Source organism: Tursiops truncatus, chromosome 8 (genome assembly GCF_011762595.2).
Source record: "Tursiops truncatus isolate mTurTru1 chromosome 8, mTurTru1.mat.Y, whole genome shotgun sequence".
Lineage (NCBI taxonomy): Eukaryota > Metazoa > Chordata > Mammalia > Artiodactyla > Delphinidae > Tursiops > Tursiops truncatus.
In genome coordinates, this window is record NC_047041.1 from 13,833,011 (window position 1) to 13,848,130 (window position 15,120).

At 48.6% G+C, this 15,120-nt stretch overlaps 1 protein-coding gene across 3 annotated transcripts; it reads right to left on the reverse strand.

Annotated features, from left to right (window-relative positions):
• Positions 1 to 1,590: 1,590 nt before the first annotated feature.
• On the reverse strand, positions 1,591 to 10,865 carry VPS11 (VPS11 core subunit of CORVET and HOPS complexes). Of its 3 annotated transcripts, XM_073808099.1 has the most exons (17): positions 10,566 to 10,701; positions 10,118 to 10,177; positions 9,890 to 9,997; positions 9,657 to 9,792; positions 9,164 to 9,327; positions 8,325 to 8,572; positions 7,372 to 7,573; positions 6,821 to 6,972; positions 6,002 to 6,188; positions 5,164 to 5,310; positions 4,850 to 5,038; positions 4,586 to 4,747; positions 4,219 to 4,358; positions 3,928 to 4,130; positions 3,625 to 3,796; positions 2,976 to 3,198; positions 1,591 to 2,100 (listed from the first exon to the last, which is right to left on the reverse strand). In XM_073808099.1, exons 2-17 carry the CDS (start codon positions 10,175 to 10,177, stop codon positions 1,936 to 1,938), a joined length of 2,658 nt encoding a protein of 885 aa, XP_073664200.1. In that variant the 5' UTR covers positions 10,566 to 10,701; the 3' UTR covers positions 1,591 to 1,935. The 3 variants fall into 3 exon arrangements, with proteins under 3 accessions (XP_073664200.1, XP_073664199.1, XP_073664201.1); XM_073808098.1 differs by lacking the exon at positions 10,118 to 10,177 and having other exon boundaries at positions 9,890 to 10,037; positions 10,646 to 10,865; XM_073808100.1 differs by lacking the exon at positions 10,118 to 10,177 and having other exon boundaries at positions 9,890 to 10,085; positions 10,566 to 10,685.
• Between the last annotated feature and the right edge of the window lie 4,255 nt (positions 10,866 to 15,120).

Sequence of the window (15,120 nt, forward strand, 5' to 3'; positions counted from 1 at the left end):
ACCATGCCCCCAGGCTGCATTCAACGTCTACAAATGAAAGAGGCCTGCTTCTGAAAGCTAGTCACCCAGAATTCCACAGCTTTATCTCCTTAGCTGTGGCACAAGCAATTAGTGCAGCTTATGTGGTGCTGCTTCTGCTACAACCCTGAAGTAGGCAACTAAAGACAAGTAACTAAAATGGGAGTGACAACACATTATTAGTGTTAGTGGGAAAAGGGCTTGTGAGTACAAGTGCTTTATCCATTAACGGTACTAATAACCACGTATTAACCACTTTCAAATAACTGGACACCTGTCATCCATACCAGCCTGAGGGCTACAAGATTCCAGCCGTGACCTATCTCTGTGTTTCAAAAGCACCTGGTATTTGACAGAGATGTTTTGCAACTGAGCTTTAAGAGATACGCAGTGGTCAACAGCCCCAAACTAGCTCTGACTTGACCACAGGACCTGGTAGTGTCCTAAAGCTACCTTTGCTTCATTACCATGCCAAGATCCCCGCCCAAGGGGGATATTTGTACTCTGCCAGGCGCAAATCCCTGCCACGTGGAAGGCTGTGATGCCCCAGCTCCGCCCCCCACCCCAAAATCTCTGCCCCTTTCCTAGAGCCCTGATGACATGTCTGCCTCCTATCCCTTAAATTCTCTTACTGCCCTCCCTTGGGGGAGAAGGTGTCTTTAGAGCATGTGCTCTCCCTTCTCCATTCCTTGATCAATGAATAGTTTCTGCTCTGCTATACCGAACACGGTGTTGTTTGACCGGAATTTGCAACTCCAGGCAAAGGACCCACTGAGGGGTCACTGACCTCTTGGGGACCAGTAACACATCCATTGATTGGCTCCTTTGACCTTCATCATAACAGCCGTACTAGAAAGATGTTGTTAATTCCTCATGTTCAGACGAAGAAACTGAGGTTCAGAGAAGGTTCAGAGTTGCCCTAAGTGAAACTAAGAATCAAGCTCAGGGCAGCTGATCCAAAGTCTGTATTCTTAGTTGCTACCAATGTAATGTACTCTATCCGCCTCTTCTAAATACTACCTAAACCACAATGTCTTAAGTTACTTCTTTTAATTAAACAACCCCATAGGAGCAGTTTTCCAACAGGCAGTGTAACCCCAATTACACGCACTTAGCAACACAAACTTCAATTGACAACTTTGGAAGAGGGAACAAAATGTTTCAATAAAGGCCCTTTTATCCTGTTTATCATCTGGTACTGAATACAGAGAGACACCAACCCACCCATTATGATGGCAGGCTTTAAAGCCCAAGGCTCCCCACCATAATCTGCCTCCAGCTTCAATACTCTGTCCATACAAGAGCCACAGAGACCAGCCACACTATAGAGCAGAGTCCTCAGTCCGGGCTGCTCTTGGGGCTCAGGCCTCAGGCCTTTGCAGAGGTTCTTCAACTGAACTCTACTAGATGCCATAGGCCCCACTCATTACTGGAATGAAGTCTCGTCAACATCATCTTTAAGGAACTCTGTAGGAAGGGAAGGGGAGCTCTAGGAGAGCAGAGGGAAAGAAGTACATTTTGCACAGTTAAGAATCACCAGGAAGTCCCCAGAATAAATCCTTCAACCCCGAAATCATTATATGCTTTTATTTATAGACTCTGGGAGCCAGGACCCAAGCACAGCCTGGTGCTCTTGGATAGAGAATAAAGCCGCTATTGTCCAGACTCTGAGGTTGCTGAGGTGCCCTCCCCCTCTGGTCTGGAATGATCTACACTGCTCAAAAAGTCAACAGGACAAATGGCAGGTTGGCCGAAGAAGGAGGCAGGAAAAGAAAGTCCCCTTAAGTCCTGAGGGCTATGGCATCAGATGAGAGCAGAGTCCTGGGCATGTTTGCCTAACTCCTGTGCAACAGCCCTGTCTCTGTCCCCGTGTCCCTGCTGCTGGGCCTCCACCATCACACCCCTCCCACTAGCCGCTTAAGTGCCCCTCCTGGCGTGTATGAGCAAGTCCCTCTGCAGCCCAGCCTCCAGGCTCGCAGTCAGTCGGGCTGTGGGCGGGTCGGTCAGCAGAGTCAATTTGTTGAAAACACCTCGGCCAAAGTAGTCAGCAATCACAGAGAAGCTATCGTTGGAGCACTTGAGCTGCAGGGAAAGAGAAGAGTTGCGAGTCAAAAACCCACAGGACAGGGCTTCCCTGGTGGCGCAGTGGTTGAGAGTCTGCCTGCCGATGCAGGGTACACGGGTTCGTACCCCGGTCTGGGAAGATCCCACATGCCGCGGAGCGGCTAGGCCCGTGAGCCATGGCCGCTGAGCCTGCGCATCCAGAGCCTGTGCTCCGCAACGGGAGAGGCCACAACAGTGAGAGGCCCGCGTACCAGGAAAAAAAAAAAAAAAAAAAAAAAAAAACCCACAGGACAGGCTTCCCTGGTGGCACAGCAGTTAAGAATCCGCCTGCCAATGCAGGGGACACAGGTTCAAGCCCTGGTCTGGGAAGATCCCACATGCCTCAGAGCAACTAAGCCCATGGGCCATAACTACTGAGCCTGCGCTCTAGAGCCCGCGAGCCACAACTACTGAAGCCTGCGCGCCTAGAGCTCGTGCTCCACAACAAGAGAAGCCACGACAATGAGAAGCCCGCACACCTCAACGAAGAGTAGCCTCTGCTCAACGCAACTTAGATAAAAAGCCCGCGCACAGCAACGAAGACCTAACACAGCCAAAAATCAATCAATCAAAATAAAACAGAACACCTCATTCCATCTCTTTAAAAAAATAAGAGAAGCCAATGCAATGAGAAGCCTGCGCACCGCAACAGAGTAGCCCCCGCTCACCGCAACTAGAGAAAGCCTGCGCACAGCAACGAAGACCCGATGCAGCCAAAAATAAATAAATAAAATAGACACATTAAAGAAATAAAAAATGTTTAAAAAAAAAAAAACCACAGGAGGAGGAGAAAAGAACACCAGTCCCCAGCGCTCACCACCTCCCTGTGGGCGGGGGAGTCACGTCATCCCCACCTGGTGCTGGAACTGATCATGGAGATCTCGCTTCTGTTCCTGGGCCCGAATCATATCCATGACCTTGCGGTTTTCAGGGAGGCAGGTGGGGCAGTCGGCATCACTTTCTGAGTAACTCTCAAAGCAGTGCTGGTGGAAGGAGTGGCCGCAGAGAAAGTGGACTGAGGGCAACTCCAAGGCACTGTTACAGATGCTGCACTTGGTCTTCTGGAAAATCTTCGGACTACAGGCAAGGGAGACCAGAAAAGAGTGGCAGAAAGTGAGGGCAGGGCCAGGAACCATGTGGAGAGAGAAGGCAGTTGGAGGCAATGAGGAGAGAGAGGTCCCCGTTAAGAACTACGAGGCCCTGCTCTTCTTACCACCTAAAGCGGGTCACAGGAGGACCCCACGCTGGGCCTGCAGGGAGTCTCAGCACCCTCCCAGCAGGTCCATCCAACCCAAGATAAGTACCTGCTACAAGACAATATCCTCCAAAGCCCAATAAATCACGTTCTACGTAGTAAATCATTCTTTGGAATTCCTCCATCAAAACAGATCTTCAAGAATGAAATGCTCAAACACACTCCATACAATCCTGTCTTTGAAAAATGACACCCTGTGAAGAACAGTGTTATCCCCGGACGCCTCCACAGTTCTGGATGCCAAGTACCTCGCCTTCAGCTCCTGGATCTCCTGGCGGATACGGGTGGTCTCCTCTCGGTAGCGCCGCACCCGGAGCTCATCCTGCGCGATCTGCTGGCTCTGCTTCTGCAGTTTTTGGACTAGGTAGTCCCGGATGACAGACAGGGTGGCCGTGGAGTTGTGGGCCAGGGTCTGCACCACTGAGATGGGGGTCCGGGAGGAAACAAGACCATGAACGAAGCAGCCCTCTGGATAGAACGGAAGGGCCCCTGCCCCAGAGCCCGACTGCTGGCAGCCTGCACCCAGCCGCCCGCCCTGTCCTCCGGAGTACCTAGGAGAGGCGGCATGAGGTTCTTGCCCTCGATGTGCTTAAGCACGGCCGCCACGTACTGCTTGCAGTCCTCCTCCTTGCGGGCGAAGTAGCTGAGCGCCTGTTCCCACAGGGAGGGCTCCTGCTCCCCGTGGCGCTCGCACACGGCGAGCACCTGCCGGTACTGCTCGTGCTGCATGTGATAGTGCATGATCTGCTGGAACCTGCGGCCGGGCAAGGCGCACATCAGCAGCTGTCCCCCACAAGTGGCTCGGCTGCGTTCCCCTTCCCTGAGATTCCCCAGACTCTTACAGTTTCCCCTGCTCATAGAGGTAAAGGACTCCATCCTGGAAGTCGTGCATCTGGCAGAGGACCAGGGCTTTGTCAAAGACGTCACAGAAGCGACCACTCTTCAGTAGGGAGATGGCCTCTGCGTGAAGCTTCTCTTTGACCTAAAAGAGGAGGGTAGAGCTGCTGGGCATCAGGGAAAAACGACAAGGCCTCTCAGGACCAGGCAAGTCAACTATCTCTTCCCCTCAGTCCCATCTCCTCTTCACGGGGGACCATTTAGCCCCCAAGGGTGAGGTGTTATTGGTCTAAAGAAAGCAGCAAGAGGCAACCAGGGAAGAAATAGAAGCAGTTTCTCTCCAGCGCCTCTGGCCACTTTGCCAGGTCTCACCTGCGGCTCCTCCTCGTGAGCCCAGTTCTGGAGTCGCAGCTCAAGGAGCGTGTCATAGATGCCCTGCGGGGAGTCAGGCTGCACCTCACTCATGTGCTCTAGGAAAGCTTTCAGCTCCCGCGGGTTGTTGGCAAAGATGGGGATGAACTCCTCTGAGTTGGCCTAGGACGGCAAGGGAGGAGAGGTGGCCGAGTGAGCGGGCTCGGTACTTGGGCTGCTAAGGGGATCCCTGCTGTCCAAAAGCCATTCTCTCTGAGGCCTCACCCTGCAGCCTGGAGCCTCCCTATCGCCTCGGCCTTCAAGGCTGGGCCGATAGTCGGTACAAAGTCCCTTCAGCAACTCGGTCGTCTGCTCTGGTATGTGGTGCATGAGGATCTTGCCGTAGCGTTTCATGTTGCTCTCTGCCTGCTCAAAAGGAAGCTTGCCGATGTATCGAAGGGCCTCCTGATAATTCTGTGGAGAGGGAAAGGGCAGAATAAGCACGTGCTCCTGCCTCACCCACCAGGAAGCACTTTCAGCATCCCAGGGATGTCCTAGAAAAAGAACAGGGTCCTGGCCGTGTCAAGAGGCTCACCTACCTTGATGTCCTCTAGCTGGATCTTCAAGTACCACTCGTGATGTGCGTGGTTCTCAGCCAAATAGAGGGCATGGGAGTAGTAGCCAGCCTGCCGGAGGACCTTGATGGCTGTCTCCACATCAAAGTGGACTTCACTCTCACTCTTTGTCTGCCGGGGAGACATTAGACAAAACCAGTCATAGAGAGGTTGTGGTTGGGGAACGGAAAGGAAATATGCATCTGATTCTAAGACCAGATTCTTAAGGCAATAAAAAAGTTGATGCTTTTTTTTTTTTTTTTTTTTGGCAGCGCTGAGCGGCATGCAGAATCTTAGTTCCCCAACCAGGGATCGAACCTGTGCCCCCTGCAGTGGAAGCGTGGAGTCTTAACCACTGGACCACCAGAGAAGTCCTAAAGTTGATGCTTTTAAAGCACTGTTATCCTGCCTCTCCAAAAGTCTTCCTCTGCCTCTACTATTAGAGGGACTCGTCTGGGAACACAGGGCTTCCCTGGGCTTAGATACCATGAGAAGTTCTGGCATCAAAAAACAAGAGGGGTGGGAATTCCCTGGCGGTCCAGTAGTTAGGACTCTGCGCTTCCACTGCTGAGGGTCCGGGTTTGATCCCTGGTGGGGGAACTGAGATCTGGCAAGCCACGCAGCGCAGCCAAAAAGAAAAAAAAAAAACCAAGAGAGAAAACAGGAGAAAACTCGCAAAAAAGGCTATTCCTCTTCCTAGTTTATAGACCAGAGGACTCTGGTCCCCAAATAAGGTCAGCTCTTCCCTGTCTCTGCAGCCCTGGTGGAGCCCCTCATGCTCAGTGGGGCCCTCACGGAATCCCCCGCCAACACCACCCTGCACCTTGATGAATTCCTCCAGCTTCGAGCTGTCCTTGAGCTTTGTGTAGCAGTTGAGCAGTAGGGTGGTGTGGTCGGCATTGGCCAGGGACTGCCGGTGCAGGGTCTGCAGGTAAGCCGTCAGGTTGTGGATGCGCTGGGCGTCCAGGAACTTGCGGATCACATACGATGGCTCCAACTTTCCAATGGTTCTAGGGAGACATATGCATCAAATAGCATTGGGGTCAGTGTACTTCTCAAACTTTCATGGGCATAGGAATCACTTGAAGATCTTCTTAAAATGCAAATTCTGTTTCAGCACGTCTGGAGTAAGGCCTGAGATTCTGCAATTCTAACAAAATCCCAGGCAATGTCGATTCTACTAGACCATGGACCACATGAGGAGCAAGGCTCCAGAGCACTGTTTCTTAAACTTGGGTGAAAACAGGAATTCGAGAGAGGTTGGGAAAGAGGCTAGACAGGTTCTTAAGACCCTTTATTAATTTAAGAATTAGTATTGAGGGAAGAAAGTGTGGAAGCAAGAGATGAATAGCCTTTTCCCTTTAAAGAATCTTATCAAAATGAGTATTAACGAAGGTCAAGTCAACATCTAAAATAACAGATACTCATCAGCTCAACTGCATGCTGGTCATGTAATATTTGACCCAAAACATTCCCTTTCCAATAAGGTATACTGTCTTCTCACTTGAGGCATCACAGTTTCTGGAGGAAAAAAAGACGGTTCACAGTGGAGTCCACCCTCCTTCCCCAAGTGCAGGTTTTAGCCTATCTGGCTGCCTGTCCCTGCATTCACAGCTATATCCTAAAGCGCCTCCAGACTGACCGGATATACTGCTGGACAGCCCCATCATGGTTGCCCTTGCTGTAGAGATGGTCCCCATACTGCATGAAGATCTGGGCCAACCCATCGCTGTCCAGATGCTGGCTCTTGGCCAGATTAATCGCCATCTCGAATAGGTTCTTCTTAAACAGCATCTGGAAGGGAAGAGAGATTAGAAAACTGGAAGAAGCAGTCCTGAGAAGACACCTTCCCAGAATGCACCCACAACACACAAGGCAGACAGTTGTGAAGCCCCGATCAGCCTAGGTCTTAGACAGGGTGAGACCTCTCAGATACCCCCAAGACCAACATCAGCTCGCCTCACAAGGTTCTCTACAGGCAGGAAGAGTGGACCCTGAGAGTGGGCTCAGGCTCCCAGCCACTACTTCCCTCTAAGGCCTCATCCCAGGCCACTGGCCTTGTAATCCTACCCTAAGGGAGCTGAGTAAGTGACCCAAAGGGAAGGAAACACCCTGGCCAAGGGACTTGGGGAGCCTGTTCCTAGAGCTGCATCTGGGTGCCCACGGCCTGCTCTGGGAATCTGGTGGCCTTGCCTCCAGTTTGGTCTGTGTGTCCTTCTCCTGCAGTGCGTGGACCCGCCCATCCCGCGTCAGCACGTACAGGGAGCCCCACTCAGCAAGCACATCTACTACATCCTCAAAGACGGTGCTATAGGCTATGAACTTGTTGCACAGGTCATAGATGTTGAGAATCTGCTTGTCGGAGCTCTGGGAGTCCCTGCTGGTAAACTCTGACCTGTGTGGGAAAGAAAAAGACCCAGATATTTGTACCACCTCTGTCTCAGCTCCCCTCGATTTCCTTTCCAATACAACTTTGGTGCTGCCCATTCCACCCAGAACAAGACACCGCTTTGGCCCCTCTAGCAGCTCATCCTGTAACATTTAGCATGGTGCTAGCAGTTGTAGAAAGAGAACATATAGACCTGGTCTTACCCTTTAGGATCCTATAATTAATACAGGCAACAGATTGAAAAATTAACTACATCCAGTCCAACATCCATTATTTAACAAATAATTAGTGCCTGGTGTATGTAGGCCACTGAGCTTAGTACTGAATGAAAACTAACATCTGACAAGGATCACTTGCATCACGCTGAAGACCCCATCGCCCTTTCTGGTGGCTCAGAGAGAAAAACGCCCTGTCTTGCATCTGCCAGAACTTTCCAATTTCTCCACTACTCAGTCCCTTGTTCCTCTACCCAATTCATTTTGACCAAGGAGTAAAAATCCCAATACCAGGTCCCAAATTCCCTGGAGCATTCTAGCGCATAAGGGCTGCTCAGCAAATGTCTGCAGCAAAATCACACACTTTTCAGCAAAAAAAAAAAAAAAAAAAAAAAACCATTATAACCGATCTAGGTGTAAGCACAATCTACCTAAAACCAAACAGGAGATTGATGGGATCCAGGCATTAGGAGTTAAAAATCAGGTTAATTCTGGGGAACAAGTTCAGCCCTCTCCCTTTTGCTTCTCCGTGGAGTCCTTACTTGGGAGAAACCTTCCGGTCACGGGAGACAATGACAAGGTAGCCTCTAAACCAGTGAGCAATGAGTTTATGGCCCTCAAAGGCGAAGCAGGGCCCCCGTTCATCAGGCTGGTATAAGTAGACACATTCATCCCCTGCCACTATGAACTGCAGGTCCTGAGAAGGGTCGCTTAGGGCTGAGCAGCGCAGGCCACAACCGTGGGTGTCCAACTCCACACGAGGGTAGTCCTTTCCAGAAACTATGTAGGACTGCAGGAAGTAAGAGAGGGGTTAACAGGCTCCCTTTGAGGAGGAGGCATCTAAGCCTTCCCAAAGGTATCTCCACCTCCACACTGGCTCTCTCTTCTTAATTCTTAGCACCCTAAGACTTTCCCTGGCTGCTTGCCATCTCCATTAACCACCACCCATCTATTAAATATATAAGCAGAGAGTACATTTCTTTCCTCTGTATTTACTATCACTACTTACTACAGGTATTTAGCAAGTAAGAGAATTTTACTGCTTTATGCAAAAACCATTGCTGAAACAAAACTATTGCTGAGACTAAGCTGTTATAAATTAGGAGCACAGGAACCAGAGAAGTAAAGCAACTTGTCCAGTGTCTCTTAAGTTAATTAGGAGAAAAACTTAGGTCTTTTACTACAAGATCAAGAGTTCCTAGCTCTAACTCTTCCCAGTCTCCTAAGGGAGGAAATAAAATATTAAGCTGGGCAAATGATTCAAGGTTGTATGATGAAAACTGCAGGAATTCTACCTCTTTTGTCAGTTCCCTACCTTAGCCCTCTGAGCAACGTTAAAGCCTTTCCTGCCTGCCCGTAACAGTGGAGGCCCTGGTCATACCTGAACATTCTCAGTTGTCACAACAAACAAGTGAGTGGTCTTTCCTGCTTGGCGAAAGGCCAGTCCGGTAACAGGATAGTTGCCCTTGTGCAAAATCTGGGTCTTGCTATGCCGGTCCCGAGTGATGTCCCCTTTGTTCAGTGTAACACTGCCATCTGTGAAACCTGCAAGAGAGCAAGAAATAGCATTTTATTGAGGCTGAATAGATCAGGAAGCACAGAAGGGGGAAAAGACCACTTGAGGCACTTGTCAGAAGTGACACTCTTCCTCCTGCTACCCAACTTCTCCAGTGGTTACCATGAAGATCAGGACTCAGTGACTCATTTTCAAAGAACAAAACTAAATGCTTTCCCATCCAAAACTTTAAAATCTCAAGTGCATCAGTTCAGTACAAAATGGTCTCATGAAAACAGTGAAGATGAACTGCAGAAGCAACTCTGAAGAAAATCTATAAAGAATCATGGGGTGTTAGCTTTGCCTTCTTTCTGCTTACCGATGGCCATAAAGTTGAGATTTTCATGGACAGTCAAACAAGATACAACAGTCGGCTCTGCCCCTGGGATGGCAGGGAAGATTCGAGTGCAGAGTGGATTGCCACCATCTCTCTTCTCCAGGTTCCAGATCTTTACCTGTGGACAGACCTCAGATGTGTGAATGCTAGTCACGTGCCAACAAACAGCCATTCTCAGGCTACTGGGTCTTTCCCATTTCCTTTATAGGACTCACCAGGGGGTTGATCCCCTCTTCATCCTCACCAACAGATGCCAGAATGTTGTGCTGCTTCAACTGGTACAGGTGTGTCACCCGTAGTTTGTAAGCCTGGAACCCGGTAAGCTGTAGGGAGCGGGGCAAGAACCATATCTGGCCTTCCATGTGTGCAGAGTAGTCAAGGAGCCTCCTTTCCAAGGAGAGATACTTATATCTAGGGCAGAACCCAAATAACAACTAACATACATACAACTCTTTATATTTTTCAAGGGTTTTTCCACAGATTATCTTCTGGGAACTCCCCATCTTAAAAAGATTAGAAAAGAAAGGCCCGAGTTTAGTGGCAGTATTATGAAAAACAAAGCAGCAAACTCATGGTCTCATTTAACTCCTCCCCCACAATACTGGGCTGGGGAGATGACACCTCACATATTCATCTTTTAAAGCCAACTTGCATCCGTTCTTTTCATCGATCTTAAAAGTAAACAAATACAATAAAAAAAACCTTGCCGAATTGTTATTTTACGCCCCTTTTGCAGATAAGGAAATTGAAGCCCAGAGAGGTTAAATGACTCGCCCAGGATTGTTCGCTCAGTTGGCAACAAGTTAGAGAACGGACTTCCTCCTTTCTTCCCTTGGGCCACAGAAGGAGCACTGGGCGCCCATCTAAAGGAAAGTGGCACGTAACACGAACCCCTCTGACGGACAGATTTCATCCCAGCTGTATCTCTTCAGGGATTCGGGGAGGGAAGAGGCAGCTCCAGAGGAAGGATATCTCCAAAGACTAGGCTCCCTCGGCCTGAGTCGCAGACAGTGATGCCAGGAGGGAGGCAAAGGAACTTGGAAGCAGAGGGTCCAGAAGCAGGCGCAGCCCCGGGAGCAGCCCCATCATTGCCCAGTGGCTCCTTCACCAGCTCCTTGTCGAAGAAAACGAAGCGCCGCCACTGCAGGTAGGCCGCCATCTTGGCCGAAGGCCCCCGCCTCCGGTAGAGAGGTCACGTGAGAGGGGCCGGCGGATCACGTGACCCGGCCGCTTCCTGGAGCCTGGGTGCACAGGCGCTCTCCAGTCTCCTTGACAGCTTCCCCCTGCAGGGAGAGTGCGCGCCGCCGCTTGAGGCAGTGTCCGCAGCCCGCCGCTCGCTCCGCATTTTGCGGCTTTGCCGGCTCTGTAAGTGCACTGGCTGAAATGCTTGTTAAGAGCTAGACCTTCACCTCTTTGAGCATCAGTTTCCTCCTTTATTAAATTCGCAGGCAATGAGGGATCAAGATGAGGATCAAATGTCACGCGGTTTGTGAATTGTAACCCGCTGTGCCTAGGTGAATTAACCTTCTGCCGTCATAGGATTGTTTTGAGGCCTAAATGAACCCGTGTATGTGAAACTGGTTTTTCGGCAATAGAAGAAGAGAATTAAAGTTAGAGGTTTGTGTCTGCCACCAGATACGGATTGTGAACTATAGTCAGTGTCTTATATTCGTTGTTGTGTCCCTCTGTCTGAGCGCATGGCATGTAATGGGCACCTAAAACATGTTTCTTAAGGAAGCTGGGAAATACTGATGGGGCAGGAATTCCAAGAACCTGGGTTTTCTCTCATTGCCATAGTGGCAGGGTATGGCACGTAAGCAGAGCACAGCAAAGAGCCTTGAAGCCGCAGCTCTGAGCACTGAGTGATTTAACGAGTGGTGTCTAAGACGCTTCATGGTACCCACCAGTCCCAACTCGGGCTAAACCAACTGTCCACGTGGAAAACTGCAGGTGTACCGTTTGTGTGCCACAGGAATCTACAAACAGGAGGGACACAGAGTCATTTGAGATAGTATGCATATGAAAAAGTGGGCATGTGGTTAGTATTTGTGAAGTTCATTTTTGCAGCCTTGCGCCCCACAGCTTTTTGTTTTCAGAACACTTTACTCTTTATTCCTTCCCCGGAGTTCCCAAAGAGTAGGGCCTGTATCTTGGTTATCAGGAACCAGGTCTAACAGAGCCTGGTAGATACTCCATGTTCTGTTGAAGCAATGAATGTGGATGATTTTCCTCTTATCACCTCCTCTCCTTGGTCGTGTTGACGGGAAAGGTAGTGTCCATTTGTCTAAAGAAATAAATGAGGGGAAGGCACACAGATTGCCTGATTTCCAGCCCAGATCTCTTTCTTCTTTGTCACACAGGTATTGGAACTAGTTCAGGATCTCAATCCGCGGGCAGAAGCACAAATGGGGAGTAGATGGGACCAGCTTTCACCTGCTGAGCGTATTCTGTACTATTCATTAGAATTTTTAGATCGTATGTTATGTCAGTTGTTAAGACTATGGATAACATGTTAAAGGAAGCAGAGATGTGAACAGCAGACTGGCATCTTTGTTGCTGATGTGCGTGCTCCCCCTACTGTCCAATGGTAGAGGCTCAGCATCTTCCTTTGATGTCTGAACCTGGTAAGGCCCACGCGCGCTGGATCTTCTTGTTGATGGGGGTACGCAGGCAGATAACTGGCCCCCCACAGGACCCATGGCACCTCTTCAGACTTGCTGCCTTCCTTCCTTTCCTCTTTTTGACCAACACGTGTTCACTACTAACTGTTCCTGGCATTGTACTAAATACCCAGAATATATACATGAAAAAGACATGGTTCTTGCTCTTCAGGGAGTTTGACCACCACCATAGGGGACAAACAGGACTGACAGTATCCAGCCCTTAATTTCTTTTTTATAATTGGAGTATAGTTGATTTACAGTGTTTCAGGTGTATGGCAAGGTGATTCAGCATATACATATATCTTTTTCAGATTCTTTTCCATTATAGTTATTGAATATAGTTCCCTGTGCTATACAGTAGGTCCTTGCTGTTTATCTATTTTATATATAGTAGTGTGTATCTATTAGCTCCAAATTCCCAATTTATCCCTCCCCCCTTTTCCCCTTTGGTAACCATGTTTTTTTTCTATGTCTGTGAGTCTATTTCTGTTTTGTAAATAAGTTCATTTGTATCTTTTTTTAGATTCCACATATAAATGATATCATATGATATTTATCTTTCTCTGATTTACTTCACTTAGTATGATAATCTAGGTCCATCCATGTTGCTGCAAATGGCATGATTTCATTCTTTTTTATGGCTGAGTAATATTCCATTGTGTGTGTGTGTGTGTGTGTGTGTGTGTGCCAATGGACATTGTTTTTTAATATTTATTTATTTGGCTGTGTCAGGTCTTAGTTGTGGCAGGTGCGGTCTTGCGTTGCAGCGCACAGGCTTCTCTCTAGTTGTGGCTTGCAGGCTCTAGAGTGCGTGGGCTCAGTAGTTGCGGCGCTTGGGCTTAGTTGCCCCGCAGCATGTGGGATCTTAGTTTCCCGACCAGGGATCGAACCCAGGTCCCCTGCATTGGAAGGCGATTCTTAACCACTGGGCCACCAGGGAAGTCCCTGACGATGGACATTTAGTTTGCTTCCGTGTCTTGGCTATTGTAAATAGTGCTGCTACAAACATTGGGGTGCACGTATCTTTTTGAATTAGAGTTTTCATATTTTCTGGATACCAGTCCTTAATTTCATGTAGTGAATGATACATAACAAAGTGCTTTCACTTTTCATGGATTCTTCATAGCAACCATCTGCAGAAGTATCATTATCTCTGATGAGAAACAGAGTCTCAAAGAGGTTCAGGTGATTCTCTCCGGGCAAAAAACATCAAAGTCCTTTGGAAATAAAACAAGAGTTCTTCAGTTCCCTAACCTTTAATTAAATGGTTTGCTGGGGTGTAAAGCTAGGCCACACTTGTCAGAACACACACCGGGGTTTAACTTTTAGTTATGCTTATCTGAATCCAGTAACTTCAGTATAGTGAGGAAGATAAGAAGGCTGACTACACAGAAAATGATCGAGTGTACAAATTCACTTACAGTTCTGCATACTGAGAACTGGAGTTCTGAGGAGACTAAACATGAAGAAGCAACTCAAGTCTTTAGCTTGAAATTAAAGAGATCACAACTCAGAATCAAGAATTGCCTAGCAATGCCCTTTCTTTTGCCCTTCAGCCAACTGCAGCCCATGCAGTCATTTCCACTAGAGCAAAACAGGAACACTACTTGTTCTAGCTGCAAGCTTTTATTTTCTATCATTTCCCCCCTCATCTAGCTCTCTGGGAAGAAACCATTTTTTAGACTACTGGAAAGTCTGGTTTTTTTCTCTTAGCCCCTAAAAAGGCCAGCAGCAGTTTCCACTTTAGGAACAAGAAGGTCAACCTAAAATAAACTCAGAGGTCTTACAGTATAAGAGAGTCCAGGGCTCCAAGGCTACCATGAAACAGGAGAAAGAAGCAATTAACTGATTATTGATTGTGAAAATCTAGCCTACAAAAAGAGAAATTCCCCATGAACTTGGCAAAGCACTTAACCTAGCTTTTAACACTGCGATAGTGCACATCTTTTAGTTTTATTTCTCTAGACAAAAAACAAAAACAATAAAAAAGTTAACTAATGTATATTTGGTGCTTAAGATGTCCCAAGCCCTGTGTAAAGCACTTTACTACCTTCTTTTTTTTTTAAAGTTAGAGGAACCACTAAACAGGCTCTTTTTTATTTATTTATTTATTTATTTATTTATTTGCACCGGGCCTTAGTTGCAGCGGGCAGGCTCCTTAGTTGCAGCTCCAGGGCTCCTTAGTTGCAACTCACCCGCTCTTAGTTGCGGCACACAGACTCCTTAGTTGTGGCACACGAACTCTTAGTTGCAGCATGCATGTGGGATCTAGTTCCCTGACCAGGGATTGAACCTGGGCCCCCTGCATTGGGAGCGTGGAGTCTTATCCACTGTGCCACCAGGGAAGTCCCTACCACCTTCTTTAATTTTCACACCAACCCTGTGAGGCACATACCAGCATGGCTCTTTAAATGATGTCGAAACTGAGGCTCAGGAGAGCTAAACAACTTGCCTAGAATCACACAGGTAGGAAGTAGTGGGGTTCACAGACAAATCCAGGTCTGCAGACTCCAAAGCCCTGTATTCTATGGGATCAGTTTTTTTGTTTGTTTGTTTGTTTTGCAGTACGCGGGCCTCTCACCGTTGTGGCCTCTCCCGTTGCGGAGCACAGGTTCTGGACGCACAGGCTCAGCGGCCATGGCTCACGGGCCCAGCCGCTCTGCGGCACGTGGGATCCTCCCTGACCGGGTCACGAACCCGTGACCCCTGCATCGGCAGGTGGACTCCCAACCACTGTGCCACCAGGGAAGCCCTGATCAGTTATTTTTTAAAGAGCACTCAAG